The following is a 14,976-nucleotide window of genomic DNA, read 5'->3' as shown; positions in this document are numbered from 1 at the left end:
CCATCAAACACTTCTCCTGCTGCCAGCATGGCCGTGGAGCCTATGCTGGTAAACATATCGCCATTGTATCCGATATTTTCACGGCGTGGGAAGGGGAAGGGCAGGGCAGTAGAGGGGAAGGGGGCTCGAGGGGAAAGGAGGGAGATATCATGTACAAGGGTAAAAGCTTGGTCAACTCTGGAATTCCTTTCGTTATGGCTATACTCGTACATGCATGAAACAGACAGACAGCATCATTTTCCATTTCTCGTTACCAGAACATTCTTCCCAACGCAAGACAGGGATTCTCTCCGTCTCATCTCCATTTAATGACTCTCCCAAACCTGCTGGCCCATGGAAACTAGCCGGTTAAACAGCTCGTCTCGCTCCTTGATGGCCATAGCGCGGTACACGGAGCCGTCCTTGGCGACGATCTCGATGCCGTCCTTGACTTCCCTCTCGGTCGCCCAGCCGACCACAATCTTGCCCTTCCATCCCAGGCCGCAGACTTTCTTCACCTCGACGATGTCCGCAATGGGTACCGCCCAATCGGGGTCGCGAGGCATGCTCTCCACAGTTTCGTCGTCGTCGAGATGTGTTGTGAAGTAGACGCACGGCGACGCCGGTCGGCGGCCACTCGGAGGTGAAACAGAGCTGTCAATGTAGACGGCGCCCTTGCGACCGTGGTATCTCGCCCGGAATTCCACGGGGCCTTCCCTCGGCTTGCGTTTCATTTCTGCCCGCGACGGGAGCACGCCCAACTTCTCTTTTGCGTGGCCGGAGCCCATGGTGGCTCGGACGGCGTCAGTCGTCAGTTTAGTCTCGACTGCACCAGCCGTGCTGGTCTTGAACACGGACAAGATCTTGGCGCCGATTCCGCCCTTTTTCTTCTTCGGTTCTTGAGTCTCTGCACCTTCGGTACCACTAGGTTGATCGACGGTAATGACATCTTCAATCTCGGAATGTGACGCGTCGAGTCCTCCTTCAGTGATTGCATGCTTGTCAAGGTCAGCGGGCTTGTCCGGCGGCGGCTGAGATGACTTTGGTGGTGGTGGCAGAGGAGCACGGTTTGCCTCGCCAATGCGCAGTAAAGTGATGGTAAGTTGAGCATTTGTCGGTACGCCCTTGAGGAGAGTGTTCCGGATCTCGAGGTACTTCGGCCAATCTGGGATCTTCTCGTTCAACAATTGAACGCCGCGTCTGATCAAAGGATCCGAGAAAAAGCCAAAGCCGGCAAAGAATGTCGATCCCTTCATGACCCATTGGGCCGGTGTGACCAAGGAGATCAGGAGTATTGGCACAAAAATCGCGCCAAGCTGGAGACGGTTTCTTTGCGAAAAGGGCGGAGTAGGTGACAAGGCGTTTGCGAGACGTTCCCACATGTCAGAGACCTCTCCGATACCATGCATGATGGGTCGAACTTGTTTCCACACGGCGTCCTCCATGGGTTTCTTTGTCTTGTCCTGAACGGCATCGGGATCTCCGCCTTGAGCAGCCGAAGAAGCATCCGCCGCGGCTGTAGCGATCTTGGTCGGGTCGGGCATTCCCTGATCCAGAGTCTTGCTGCCACCCTGTTCGTCGGGACTCGCTTGATCATGTCGACCAGCAGCGCTGGAGATGGCTACAGACGCAATACCCGAGACCAAGTTACTAGCTTCTTGTTCAACCGCCTCGCCCTTGTATTTCTCAGGAGCTCCAGTAACACTGTCGTGGCTCCCCAACACACCAGCCCCTGGTTTCTGGACACCACCCGACTTGTGGCTGACCAGAGCAAGGGGCGCCGAAGGGAACAAGATGTTCCGCGATTGAGGGACGGTGATGAGGACGATGATCGTGGTAAGTAAAGTGGGCACAATCAAGTCGAAGATCCAAGCCACGAAGTAAACGACGGCAAAACAAGCCGTCCGACGGGGTTCGCGCCACGACCTCAATCTTGCGATATGTTTTCCAAAAGCAATCAGCCCGACAATGACGGTCATGTAAAGACGCTCAATGTTCGAGCGAAGTTTGTCCGGGGAGAATTCCTCGTCTTCGGCAGTGTTGAGGTCCAATCCTCCTGGAGGAGCCTGGGGGGTGGCTTTGACATGGTACATTTGCTAGCAATGCTCAGTAAGTGTTCGTCTCAACTGGGGAAGATTCGAAGCATTCGCAGCCTAGAATACTTGCCTTATTGAATCTGCGGATGAGCGTCCACAGCTCGTCGTTGGGAAGGCCTCCGACCAAGTTATCTACACCCACAGCGTTGGCTTGCCATCCTAGATTAGTTGTTCTGTCCTCCTTACCGGCCCTCTGAACTGCGCCTTGGACCTCATGGTCTCCCGTTACTCCCGTTGCCAATTGGTGACTTGTGGTGGTGTTCTGGGCCAGGGGAGCGTTGGCGGTCACTGCGGGAGGTTTTGGTGCTTGGGTGTTCGGCTGGCGAAACTCTGGATCAGGCTTCTCCTCCGCTGGCGTGTCGCCGCCATCGCGGAAGACATACCCTGGGGTGGGCATATCGAAGAGGGTGTGGAGAGTCAGACACGAGGGAGCAGTTGGTTGCGAGGATGGGACTTGGTATGAGAGAAGGAAAGGGATTTTGAGCTTTGAAACAGAACAAGGAGTGAGAAGAATGCTGGATGTGTGTTTGAGTAGGAGTGATGAATGCTGCGCTCCCACCCAGTTAGTTAGTGTGTGGCATGCATTTACCTACCTACGTCATTGGGCTTGTTGGTGGTGGAACGCGCCTCTGAGCAAATGGCACATGTTCGTTCCTCCATCTTCCAATCCAAGTATAAGTACAAAGTTTCCCCGGCTGTCGCCCACCACGGCCAATCGATCCTCATCGCCAATCGCCTTGTCTTGTTCGTGGTCGGCTCTTTTGGCCCTACCAGAAACTTATATCTCTAGTACATACGGAGCCTCCAGTGACGCCTAACCACTCACGGCTTAGTAGTCAGGCTCGGTCCACTTCCATGTCCAAATTCCCTGTTCGTCGTCATGCTCTTTACCAGAATGAGCTCAGATTCCCATCCGGATATGGATACAAAAAGACAATTTGGTGTTGATGACGACACCTCCTGATAGAAGATTCTCCATACAGTGCACATCATTATATTCTGTCTCGGTGTGCTCACTGTGCTGACTGTACTATTTTGCGCTCAAGCATGATACTTGTCGACCACGTCCTGGTTCCATATCGTATAAGATGTCCGGTGTATATGTCCTTGATGCTTCGTATCTCATATCCAAGCTCTTGATCAAACTCCAATGATAATGTCATTGCCCAAAATATCCTAACCCAGTGCCAGCTCCATCCATCCCATTCATCGCTGAGCTTGTCGCCGCGTTATGCAACCGAATAATATGGCTCTTGTAACGGTCCAGCCTGTGCCATTGTGTATGGCTTGCCATGCACGTATTTACTCCTCATGGGCTCCTCGTCAATCGCACAGTGAATCTGTCCGTCTCTCCCTCTAAACCACCCGAGTCCGTATCTTTTGTTGATGCCTTTCAGTCTCTTTTCCATCGCCTTGTTGTTTAGCGTCTCGGTATCAACAAAATCCGTCAGCATGTTGCTGGCGTAGATGAAGGCCAACACCGCCGCAATTGTGGACGGCTCTCGTGGTAGGAACGGGTGCCGCCGTCGCCAATAGACCAGCGATGTTGTGAAAATGACAAAAACCAAAATGAATGCAGAGAGAACGAGCGAAGTCCAGAACGAAACGAATGTCTCGTCGCCGTTGGACCGGTCCTCGCCGCGACTTCCCACGTGCATAAAGTCCTCCGAGTTGACCGAGAAAGAGCTCACAGTCACGGCCAGGATATCCAACAATACCGAGGACACGCCGACGAGTGTTAGGAGATAGTGGCGATTAACGAGCGCCTTAAAGGGCATGATCCCGTACACAGTCGCCTGGTAATCCAGAGTCAGACTGTTTTCAGGCCTGGCGTTTCCCCGCGAAAGCTGATAGAATGGTTCCATAAGTCGAACATCGGCCTCAAACGTGCTAAAAAACAACTTCAAGCCCGTAGCCACGAGAATGGGAAGCCACGGCGCAGCGTTCGGTACTACCCGCGCCTTGGTCAGCGTTATGACGGGTACCGACACCAGACAGAAGACCATAAAGGCAAGAAACGGAATGGCCGCTTGCATTTGCAGCATCAATGGATGCGGACTGGTGAGCTTCCTCTCGCTATCCTGAGGCGGGTCACTCTGCGAGCTCCATTCGCCCTGCCAGATGGAAGATTTGTAGAGCACATATCGTCGATGTTCCAATCTTTTGTGGATCTTTGCGCAATTTGCTTCGTCCAGCCCCGCGAAATCCTGGAGAATATGCGACTTGGTGGCCATAGATGCAATGCCAGCTATACCTTTCGGGTCGCTGAGAAGTCCGGACTTGCGCCGCAACTGAACGAACAGGATCACGAGCACGATCGCCACAAACACATAGCTTGCGGACAAGGTTCGAGACCAGACCGGTGAGATTCGTACCCAATAATGCTTTTCATCACCAGGGCATCCATCAACATTACATTTCGGATCCGGGTTCGTGACAAATGTGATTGAGGGGTTTTGTAGAGCAGGCGAGACCATCGAGGCCACAATATTACCCGTGGTCGAGAAGAACACCGCCCATTGTCGGAGTCGAAACGCCTTGAACGGAACAAAGTATTGGAACATGGTCAAGTGATCCAGGTTCAGCGAGGCAGCTGCAGAGGCACCTCGAGGTCGTGATAATTGATAAAACGGTTCGAGACGGCGAATGTCGAAATCCATGATCGAGAACAGAACTGCGTAGACAATGGTGATCATCGTGGGAAGATCTGGATATGGTTAGTAGAGTGATAAGAAGAGTAGCATTGCTCACTTACACTTCCATGCGAAGAAGTCCCAGGTCGAAATTTCCGCCACAGCATCGAAGGCGAGGATCCCACTGTGTTCTCTGACGCTTTTGAAGGACCGCTGACACAGGTATTCCTGAAAGCCCGCCAAACCCAGCGCCAGGGCCATCAAGGACAAAATGTACCAAGGCCGCATTGACCATGGTTTCCAGTTGGGGATATCAGGATCATCGGGGAAGAAGTAGCTCTTCGTCTCCTGGGGCAGCACACTCTGCCTCATGGACATGGACTCGAACGTGCGACTCTGGCGATTATCTGCGTTGCCTCCATCCAAGGTGCTCAAGTCAACCACTTCTTCGATCTCGACAATCATCTTCTTCTTTTGCGCAAGGTCCTGGCCCAAGTCGCGCACGGTCTTGCTCCGATCGATGCCTGAGCTCCGGGCATTGCGCATGCCATCAGTTCCTCTTCGAGCTATTCGCGTAGGATCGCGCCTCAGTTGCACGCCCACATCCTTCATTCCATCTCCTACCGACGCACGCTTCTGGACGAACGTGCGAAAATCAGGTTTCCCATCCTTTCTGGCCACGCTCACGTACTCGGTTTCCTCATCTTGGAGCCTCGCAGTGTCAGGATTTGACAAGTCAGTGAGCTCCCAGCCCATGCCCTCCAACGACGAAAGATCCACAGCAGCAGCTTGGCCCTCCTCACTGTCGCCCAAAGTCGCATACTCCCTGCCTTGAGACCGCTTGGTGGATCGAAATGTGCCCCGTGACATGGGGTTGATTTTGGTGGTCAATCGTCGAAGTACTGACGAGGCAGCGGATTGCCCTGCGCCGAACCCGCGAGCCTTTGTGGGCGTTAATGGTTCTACCATGTCGTACGACTCATCTCGCATGCTCTCCGTTTCATCTATCGACTTCAATCGCTCGTCTCCGGAATACCCCCGTGAATGACGCCGATGGTAAGGAGCGGATTGTGTCACACCGATCGTGACGGCACTCCCGGGCGAACCTTTTCCACTAAGAAGTTCAACATGATCTGGGGCTGATGTTTGCGACAAAGGCATGGAGCCTAGATCATACTGGTTATGGTCCATACTGGCGATTGTAAACCTTCAGCAGTGATGCGACGTGTAAATACAGAGAGCGAGGTCAACTGTGGTCCACAGTGGTTTGGATGAACGACCTTGATGAAGACATGCTTGGGGATTTCTCGCTAGAGTTCGTCGTAAATGGGCGCCGCACAGATCGCTTTGCACAGAGCTGTCGCTGCAGACTTGGACATTGACAAATTATCCGACAGAGACTTGCGCTGACCCTCGCGATGGTGATGGTAACACGGGTTTCGTTTGGCAGCGATTGCGCAGAACGTCAGCGGAATAGCAGTGTCAATAAAGCGTAGAGAAATCCCGGGTGTCAGCATCAAACAGTTTTCTGCTGCAGCAGCGTTGGACCCTTTTAGCGATGCAGACGGGGGCGTCGCTATGATCAATCGTGCACTAGTCGCGGATAAGCAACTGGAGTCGGGGAAATTGGGACGCGCCTGTTGAAGCACGAGCTAGACTTTGTCTCGTAAGGCTGGCGTTGAGCGTCTGCAACGAAAGACGACACTTCAAGATGGGACTGGTCGGGAAGTCATCTATCTCACTACTTGGGCGCTGCGTGCTTTCAAGCGTCAGGGATCAACAACACATTGGCGCTCAATGCACCGATTTGTTCGACAACCGCAAGAGGGCGGAGGGGAAAAGATAAAACAGTGCAGACCCTGTGAGACATGCCAGCGATAAGGAGCCGAGCGGTTTTCAGCTCGTCTTGGAGGATGCATGATTCTGGTCGTCGTGGAACGAACCATACGAGGACGGCGCTACACGGGGGTGACGGGGGTGGAACAGCTGCAAAAGAACCAGGGGAAAGACTGGGATTTTGCCATTGGCTTTTCTCTCGGCGCCATGGATTGGGGTCCAGATTCTTGTAAATGGCGCCATACTCGATGCCTGTTGGATGAATGGACCGTTAGGCCAAAGTGCCCCCTGCCATATGGCCCAATGTGGGTGCGCCAGGAGGATTCGCCCTGTAAGGCCCCTGGGCTGCTTGATCCATCGCTATTTGTCACCTGCAGCGGCCCTGCACCAAGGATTTCCGGACAAGTGGTGTTCCATCTTTGTGAATTGTCCGAGAACCGTCAGCACCAGCCTGCACCTCATCCGGAATGGCATGTGTCTGGCTCTGTTTTGTTGTTCCTATCGAGTAGCCTCATCGCTCCTCCTCGTACTCGTAGAACCGCGTTTAACAGATGGCACGTTTCCTCACTGCTGGAATTGGGGTCCAAAACCCTCAAGCCCTATACATCCGCCACAATCCGACAATGTTCCCTTCGGCTATGGTAAAGCCACCCTCCTGGCTCGGTGTTTTCCCTGGTCTGTCCAACAGATGTCTGCGATACATCGGACATACCCCAGGGCCAGCGTAATAAGAGGTCAATCGGACTACGCGTAGGAAAGGCCGCAGAGTCAGGGTGCCGCTTGCGCTTGATGTTCGAGGATGTTTCATCCTTTAAAGTGCCGGTCGGTCAAGGTCGTGTATGGGTCGGCGCGTGTCTATTGGCCAAAGGGTATCATCCTTCATTCCCTTTGTAAAATGACCATCAGGCCCATCATTCCTAGCATAACCGTCTTCAACCAAGGGTGTTCGCTAAGCATGATGGTCACGTAGCCAACTGCTGGCACATATCCGCGCACGCTGCCAATAATATCCTCTTTTCTATCCAGGTAACTCTGACCCCGCGCATAGAGCTCTGTGTCGTCGGCGACGTTGTTGTCGCCTTTTGTGAGGAGTTTTGGAGACGCGTTCGAGAGGTTACCACTGAGATCACGGACGCGTTAGCCAGAGTTGTTCAATCTTCAAGGAGTAGCCGGGTTTCTATACCTTTTATCCACTTCGACAGCCGCTGCAGGTGCGTGACTTCGGACAACGCGGTGGACAATTGGAATGTCCTTGCCTTTCACATTGTAGACGACTATTTCTCCCACCTCGGCCGTTTTATCTCGGTTCCAGAGAAACAGTAAATCACCTCTTTGAAACGCAGGTTCCATTGATCCACTCAGAACCACCACAATAGGCGAGGGCGAGTCTGCAATAACGGACAACGACTTCCATAGCATGAACGCAGTCGACAGGACGAGGGCGAAATTCAGCACCTGCGACAGCGACTGACGAGGGTTGGAGAGATAGGGGGCGAGAAAAGGTAGCATGGTGATGGACTGTTGGAGGCTAGATTCTCGAGGGACCGTTCAAAGTAAGAGGTTTGACATCTATGTGAAGAAGGGTGTCCAGATAGAAAGATCAACAAGTAATGGTAGCCATCGTCCGCATGTAGAGGATCATTGTGACGGCTCAAAGACCAGGTGGCAGAAGCTCGGGCAATAATCCCGCCGGGGTTCACCCGCCACATCTCTGGAAATGTCGTCTCCACAGCAGACTGCACTCGTTTTCAGTACCGATCAATAGATTCTAAAGGTGCTCCTGATCGACATCCAGATTACTATCATGATCTGGCAGCCTTGTTGTCATAGGACAGAGCGCGGAGTCCATTAGACTACAGACAGACCTCACAATGAACTAAATTTGCCCTCCAGTAGTGACCCGACACTCAAAGAGAACAACTCGATATCGCCCAAACCCAACCCGTCAATCGGTTCGCAATGTCACTGGCGTAGCAATTGGTCGAGTATCCCCCTGTGTCCAGGTCACCACTCTCTGCAATTGACCCAGTGTTGTACTGTCGAGCAGCCCGATAGTATGCTCTGGCGTCCTGTGCCCCTACGTGCTTGAGTATGCCAGCGAGCCCATCCCCACTCAAAGTCCCAGCCACACCGTCAAGGACCATCATGTCGATCTCAAAAGCGGGACACGGAGTCTGGATGTTTCCATTGACGCAAAGCCGCCGTCATGGGCCTGCGTCAACCCTGGGTTGCGCACACCGTTCTTGGTCGTGCGGACTCGAACGCAGCCGTTGGATTCCTGAAGAAGGATTGCCAGGATGAAGCGGTGGTCAACATTGGTTTGGGACAAAACTGACTGGACTGCATTCCAGATCTGGCTGATTTCTTCGTTGCTGTTGTCAGGCCCATTGTCAGGTCCCAGATTGACAAACGACACCCGCATAATGTTCTCGTTCGCGACGACCCTGCTCAGATATCAGTCGAGTGGACACAAGATGTTCTGTAGCCCTCACATGTCCTCAAATGAGACCCATTGCGCCATTTCTGGCCAGCCAGATGACGTTGAGCCATCACCAGAATAGGTTCTGTACGTGTCACTCCCTGCACCATCGTGGACATCGGCTGGACGATTGGCAGGCCCCAGAGCATACACTTGGTTCGATGCACGATGGAAATGAGGAGTTGGACTGACAAGCTCGAGGAAGTCGGCTGCACTCAAAAGCTGCGAATGCGTTAGTTGGAAGTCAGAGACTGCTGAAAATTGGTCGACTCACGGTCAGGTACGTCGTTGCGAGCCACTGAAAATCCTCCTTGCCAATAACAAAAGGCACACAATAACGGGACTCGGTGCTTCCTTGGTGCCAATATCTCTTAAAGGTGCAAAACCTTGGTCGCTGTGAAGTTCATGGGAAAACCAAACTCGATATTCTCTCGCAACACTCATAAACCCCCTCTGCCCTTGACATCTCCACCCAAGATACCAACACACCCTGTTCTCAGCAGCCATAAAAATGCATTGGAGTGCATAAGTGGGTATTTGCCAAATTTTCAAGCACTGTCACAGGAAAATCTATATACACCCTGCAAACCTCACGCAAAGAAAATTGGCGGTTCGCCTCGCAGCGCTCTATATCGATTCGTTGCGGCTTCAAGGCGAAAAGCGCCTTTGACCAGAAAAGGCCAGTCGTCTGCAAAGCCCTGAGTAACCTCCCAACTCTCTGCAACATCCGGCTCACCCCAAAGCACGCAACCATGTCTCAGAGCAAGGTCAATCTCATGCCAGGTATGCCTGCCAGCAATCGCCATACATAATCTCCCCTCCAGTGGATGTTTTTCGATATACCAGTGCTCTATAGCATTGTCCCTCACAACGGGGTCAGGGAATATATCGAAACATGGGTGGTGCGAAACGGTTCGTTGAAGGTATGTCGGCTGGAAATCCGGTGGCAGCGTGGAGATGTCAATTTGACCGGTGACAAAAGGGCTGTCTGAAGCCCAGGAGGACATAAAGTGCATTTCCATATTCAAGGCTCTGATGTTTCTAGCCAGTCCACGGAAAACGTTGTAGTACATAAGGTTGAGAAGCTGATCTTCTGGGTTGGGGATGAAGGTGTGATAGCGGATGTCCATGGTACAGATGATGCTTTCTTCGAACACGACAGGATCCGAATCTGTCACCGCGGCATCTTCATCACTGAACTCTACGCCGACAGAGCCGGCACCCAACATCGACTCTTCGAATCTTCGACACCATGACTGCACGAGCTTGAGATTGATCTGATGACCCCTTGACAGGGTCGACGATTCAAATGACATGATTTTGTTGGCTCCTGTAGAAAGCTTTCCAGCTGCAGATACCAAGGAGCTTAGGGAGATTGGTTCATCTGATGTCACGCTGTCCTTCTCTGCGAGGGCGAAGACGCCGACCCCAGGGATTCTGGACGCTCGATGATGACGGCCTTTTTGGGATTCAGGGCCAGCCTCATTCATTGTCCTCTCCCGAAGCAGCTTTTGTTCAACCTGGCGCTTCCCTATATTCTTAAATTAGTCGATGATTTCCGGGTCAGGTGGTGGGAACCAACGATAAGCTCGTCTATTCAGTCGGTTTTGTAGTCGACGTCGTTCTTTGATATCTGTTTTGCCTGCCCACAGCTCATCTATGCTCCGTGCCATCGGATGGCTCAGAAGAGTGACATCAAAGAAGCCATCGTCTTCTGTATGGGTCATGGCTGTCAACAATCTTCCCTCTTCCGCTAACTCAAGAGCTATCCGCGAGTTGATCGGAGGAACTGTCCTGGTAACCCAGGTGGTTTGACAGGTAGAGAATGCCTCAATGACTTAAAAAGGCTCACAATTCCGAGACGGTGCAAAGAGGGAGGAAAGACCTCTCGTTGGAATGAGTGGCATATCTGCCAAATTTGATGATTACTATTCAAGGTTTTGGCTGACAGGGGGCGACCGCGAGACAGGAGTGCGTGGCAACGAACGTAGACGCATTACCACCGCCCGCGGACAGGTGAGAGACACTCCCAATTGAGGATTTGAGTTGTGGATAAGTCCAGCTTGATTCCAGTGATCATGCTCGTAGAGTCGATGGCTTCCCCATGGCTGGATAGCGGAAGGGTACTTGTCCAAAATGTAAGCTGGAACATGGTTCCGAGATCATTTGCGGGGACATCAGTGGAGAGAGCTGCTTTGTGCATCTCATACAGTTAAAGTAGCTCCACTTGGAAAGAATCGTCCAGCTTAGGAAACATTTGTGAAGTGAAATCGAAGACCTCAGCAAGTGTCTGCGGGCTTATTGGACATGATATTTTCCTTTTTTTGTCAGACGGACATGTTTTCAGAGGGATTTGCCTTTAGTCGCCAAATTGGCGCCGTATCCCAGAGAATTCTGTCCGCGTGAGGTTCAAATGACGCATCGCTGCAGCCTGACTTTCTTTCTGCGAGTTTCAATTCATTCCTTTCCTTGTGAGCTTACGACTTGCCAAACACTTGAAGTCATGAAACTTTGGGCCTGACTCAACATCTCACTTGGATATCTTGACCTTCAACAGTTCCGCCAGTCCCAACTTGGTGAGAAAGGTCTCCCTCACAAGATCACGAACGCCATTGACAATGGTTGCACCACCTCCGTCGAACTCAACATGCACCCTGAACGGCCGCTTACCATGTTCTGTATCAACCACGCGGCGAACAGCTTCAGCAACAGCTCCAGGGTCGGCATCAGGTGAAACTATGTTGCTATGACCTTCGGCACAGATCCGATCCCATCCTTTTAGAGCGCCTTCCATATACTCATGCTCGACTGCCGCATCTCCGGCCTTCATGGCTGTGGCGAAATGATTGGTGCCCTTTGTAAAGACGCCGGGCACGACTATCGATGTTTCAATACCGAACTGAGTCAGCTCGGCGGCATATGTCTGTGCGAGGGAGTCTTGGGCAGCCTTTGCCGCAAAATATGGTCCTAGAAACGGAGAGCTCGGCCCATGAGCACTGCTGGACGATATCCACACAAGCAGTCCGGTTCTGGCCTGTCTCATATGGGGCAGGACGATTCGATTGATGCGTTGACAAGACAGACAATTGACGTCGTACATCTCCAAGAATTGTTCTGGCGTATATGCCTCGGCGGGACCAAAGTTCATGTGTCCTGAGAGAAATCGTCAATGCTTGTGCGAGCTAATTCTCTTGAAGTATCGATCCTGGCGCCTACCGGCATTGTGGACAACAACGTCTATCCTCCCCTCATCGGCCATGATCTTGTCGACCGCTCTCTTGATCGAGTCGTCCTTGACGACATTGAGCTGTATGCCTCGAAGCTGACAGTTATGATCTTTGGCAAAATTTGCAGCGTCCCTGTACACGGAAGATTTGTCGTCGTTGGACTGGAGAAAGCCAGCATATACCGTATGGCCCGATCTGGCGAGCGCACGCGCTGTCAAGGCCCCAAACCCCGAACCAGCCCCAGTAACCAAGCTCACAAGGGGTCGCGCAGTCATCTTCTGCTCAGGTTTTGTGTTGGAAAGTTTAACTGGCAAGGTAAATGGACCAGATCTAAAAAATGAATATGCTCAAACCTCTTATATCTGCCAGATATGTACTGGTGACGAGGTCGCCATTCCACACTGTCAGGTGCCTTGAGTATCAATACCACACCGTCCTTCATTCTATGGAGGATGCCAACCACGGGCTTCAAGGGTCTGTATCATCTAAACCCTAGGAACATCGTTGCACAACTCAAACCCATGTACGAGCGGAATGAAGAGTCAGCATACAGCGGAAGAATATTATACCCGTTGATGCCGTTTGACGAGGCATAACTCCAGAGAAATGACATCAGTGGCGACATTGGCAGCCTAAGATTGGCTGTTCCGGTGTATCCCCGGAGACATCATATGTTTTTCCCTCGAACATTAGTCGGTCTTTGCGGAGAACAGGTCTTTCCCAATGGGGCAGCTTCTCCTCCGCTGGCAAGGCTTTATCGCTATGTGCGCTATGTGCGGCCGCAAGCCACCACGCCAAGTTTCCAGGGAACACCAAAGTCCATCTGGTCGAACTCACTTCGCGCGATCTCTGTCAAAGTCTTGATTTTGATGCCGCACTCCATGGTTATTCAGGATCTTCAGCCGGAATTACCGGCGTCATCTCGTCCTTGGGTATCAAACCACAATTCCGTACAAACCATGCCATCGCAAGGGGGTCGATTTCTATATCAAGGGGTGAGAGAGCCCAGTCTTCGAGCAAGTCTTTCTCCATATCAACCACTGCAACAAGTTCCATGAAACAGTTCAAGGCAATCATCACCAGACACAAGTCCAATAAGACCACATCCTCTTCCCAGCAAGGAACTTCAAGCACTACTACACCCACGACGCAAGCGCCAACCGCATCCAAACCCATCGCCATGTCTTCCGCTCCACTCTCAGGCAAAGTCGCCGTCATCACCGGTGGCACAAAGGGCATTGGCGCAAGCACTGCAACGCTCCTAGTCAAACTCGGAGCCAAAGTCGTCGTCAACTATGGCCGCGACACGGCGGCAGCGGAGAAGATCGTCTCGCAACTCGGCAGCGACAATGCTTACGCAATCCAAGCCGACGCAGGGACGGTCGCCGGCGTCGAACAGTTGGTGAAGGCCACGGTAGAGAAGTTTGGGAAGATCGACATCCTGGTCCCTAATGCGGGGATCCTGCCCATGAAGACGGTCGAATCGTGTACAGAAGAGGACTTTGACCGGACATTCAACCTCAACGTCAAGGGACCTTTCTTCCTTGTTCAAAAGGCTCTACCGCACATGGCTCCGGGAAGCAGCATCGTGCTGATCTCCACCACCCTTTGCCACGCCTCAACCGTCAACGGACCTTACACACTGTACTGCTCGACGAAGGGCGCCATCGAACAACTGACTCGCCTCCTCTCCAAGGACCTGCTCTCCAGGAAAGGCATCCGAGTGAACGCCATTGCCCCGGGCCCGACAGCAACCGATCTCTTCCTGGAGGGCAAGAGCGAGCAGGTGCTCAAGACTCTGGCGAGCTTCCACCCGGCCAACCGAATCGGCAAGCCCGAGGAGATTGCGCAGGCGATCGCTTTCCTGTGCGGCGAGGGCGCCGAGTGGGTGAGCGGGCAGACGATCCGGGTGAACGGCGGTATGGCTTGATCGTTGGAAGAAGGATACTATTTCGTTTCAGTGGGCAAAGCGGAGGAGTAATGAGAGCATCTAGCAATTTTCTATCCGGGTGCAGGGGTACAAGTATATATTTTTTTTGGAGATATACATTTGCCGTCTATTCTTTTGCTTCTCCTCTAGCCTCTTTTCACGCATAATTTCCATTTTCTACCTCTTGTTCAATGGTCTTCATCATCTATCCATCTCAAAGTCCCCACAGATATCCTCAACCCGCCCACTTCAGCGATAAAAGCAAAATCATTGCATCTCCAAAACCCCCTCCCCGAAATTTCGCTGGCCGCACGCACGCACCCTCCACCAAAAACAACTTGGCAAGTTTCATTGATACTCTAAAGGGCTGCGGGGATTTGTTGGACAGGTACATTGAATAGATGGAATGAGGCAGATGGATTACCGAGTATAGTTAGATAGATATGGTGATTGACGGGCAGAATTCCATCCGACGACACACCCGCGATGACGATGTCGGCATAGTATGTATGGTACGGTACGCATATTACGAGCTATTGGATGCGTAGACGATACGCTCTACGCGTCGTGCCCCGTTGAAATAAGTTTATCTATTTATCCCTATACCAAAAGAACAAGGGGAGTTGCAGCAAGTAGTATGCCGTAGAGAACGGACCGTGTTTTTCCCAGACCGATCACATGGCAGTCATTCTCTCCCCAACGGCGATATAAAGAATGACAAGGTCAACAATGTCAAGGAAAAAATCACACGCTAAATCGTCAACGAGACAGATCCCTTAGGATAGGACCGTGCCAG

At 52.2% G+C, this 14,976-nt stretch overlaps 6 protein-coding genes across 6 annotated transcripts; 1 reads left to right on the top strand and 5 right to left on the bottom strand.

Annotated features, from left to right (window-relative positions):
* Positions 1-305: 305 nt before the first annotated feature.
* On the bottom strand, positions 306-2,472 carry AYO21_04664 (hypothetical protein; the record flags this gene model as incomplete). The annotated part of the gene is made up of 2 exons (XM_022654636.1): positions 306-2,075; positions 2,218-2,472. The coding sequence occupies 2 exons, from the start codon at positions 2,470-2,472 to the stop codon at positions 306-308; spliced, it is 2,025 nt and encodes a 674-aa protein (XP_022513003.1).
* An 832-nt stretch (positions 2,473-3,304) lies between these two features.
* AYO21_04663 (hypothetical protein) lies at positions 3,305-5,899 on the bottom strand (the record flags this gene model as incomplete). The annotated part of the gene is made up of 2 exons (XM_022654635.1): positions 3,305-4,782; positions 4,831-5,899. The coding sequence occupies 2 exons, from the start codon at positions 5,897-5,899 to the stop codon at positions 3,305-3,307; spliced, it is 2,547 nt and encodes an 848-aa protein (XP_022513002.1).
* A 1,524-nt stretch (positions 5,900-7,423) lies between these two features.
* Positions 7,424-8,053, bottom strand: AYO21_04662 (signal peptidase complex catalytic subunit SEC11; the record flags this gene model as incomplete). The annotated part of the gene is made up of 2 exons (XM_022654634.1): positions 7,424-7,664; positions 7,728-8,053. The coding sequence occupies 2 exons, from the start codon at positions 8,051-8,053 to the stop codon at positions 7,424-7,426; spliced, it is 567 nt and encodes a 188-aa protein (XP_022513001.1).
* A 634-nt stretch (positions 8,054-8,687) lies between these two features.
* On the bottom strand, positions 8,688-10,750 carry AYO21_04661 (hypothetical protein; the record flags this gene model as incomplete). Its single annotated transcript, XM_022654633.1, has 6 exons — positions 8,688-8,988; positions 9,037-9,245; positions 9,298-9,409; positions 9,618-9,812; positions 9,867-10,554; positions 10,606-10,750. 6 exons carry the CDS (start codon positions 10,748-10,750, stop codon positions 8,688-8,690), a joined length of 1,650 nt encoding a protein of 549 aa, XP_022513000.1.
* Positions 10,751-11,553: 803 nt separating this feature from the next.
* Positions 11,554-12,525, bottom strand: AYO21_04660 (hypothetical protein; the record flags this gene model as incomplete). The annotated part of the gene is made up of 2 exons (XM_022654632.1): positions 11,554-12,176; positions 12,240-12,525. 2 exons carry the CDS (start codon positions 12,523-12,525, stop codon positions 11,554-11,556), a joined length of 909 nt encoding a protein of 302 aa, XP_022512999.1.
* Positions 12,526-13,304: 779 nt separating this feature from the next.
* AYO21_04659 (hypothetical protein) lies at positions 13,305-14,180 on the top strand (the record flags this gene model as incomplete). Its single annotated transcript, XM_022654631.1, has 1 exon — positions 13,305-14,180. One exon carries the CDS (start codon positions 13,305-13,307, stop codon positions 14,178-14,180), a length of 876 nt encoding a protein of 291 aa, XP_022512998.1.
* Between the last annotated feature and the right edge of the window lie 796 nt (positions 14,181-14,976).

This window comes from Fonsecaea monophora, assembly GCF_001642475.1.
Source record: "Fonsecaea monophora strain CBS 269.37 chromosome Unknown Scaff27, whole genome shotgun sequence".
Taxonomy (NCBI): Eukaryota; Fungi; Ascomycota; class Eurotiomycetes; order Chaetothyriales; family Herpotrichiellaceae; genus Fonsecaea; species Fonsecaea monophora.
This window is presented reverse-complemented; position numbering and strand designations above follow the sequence as displayed.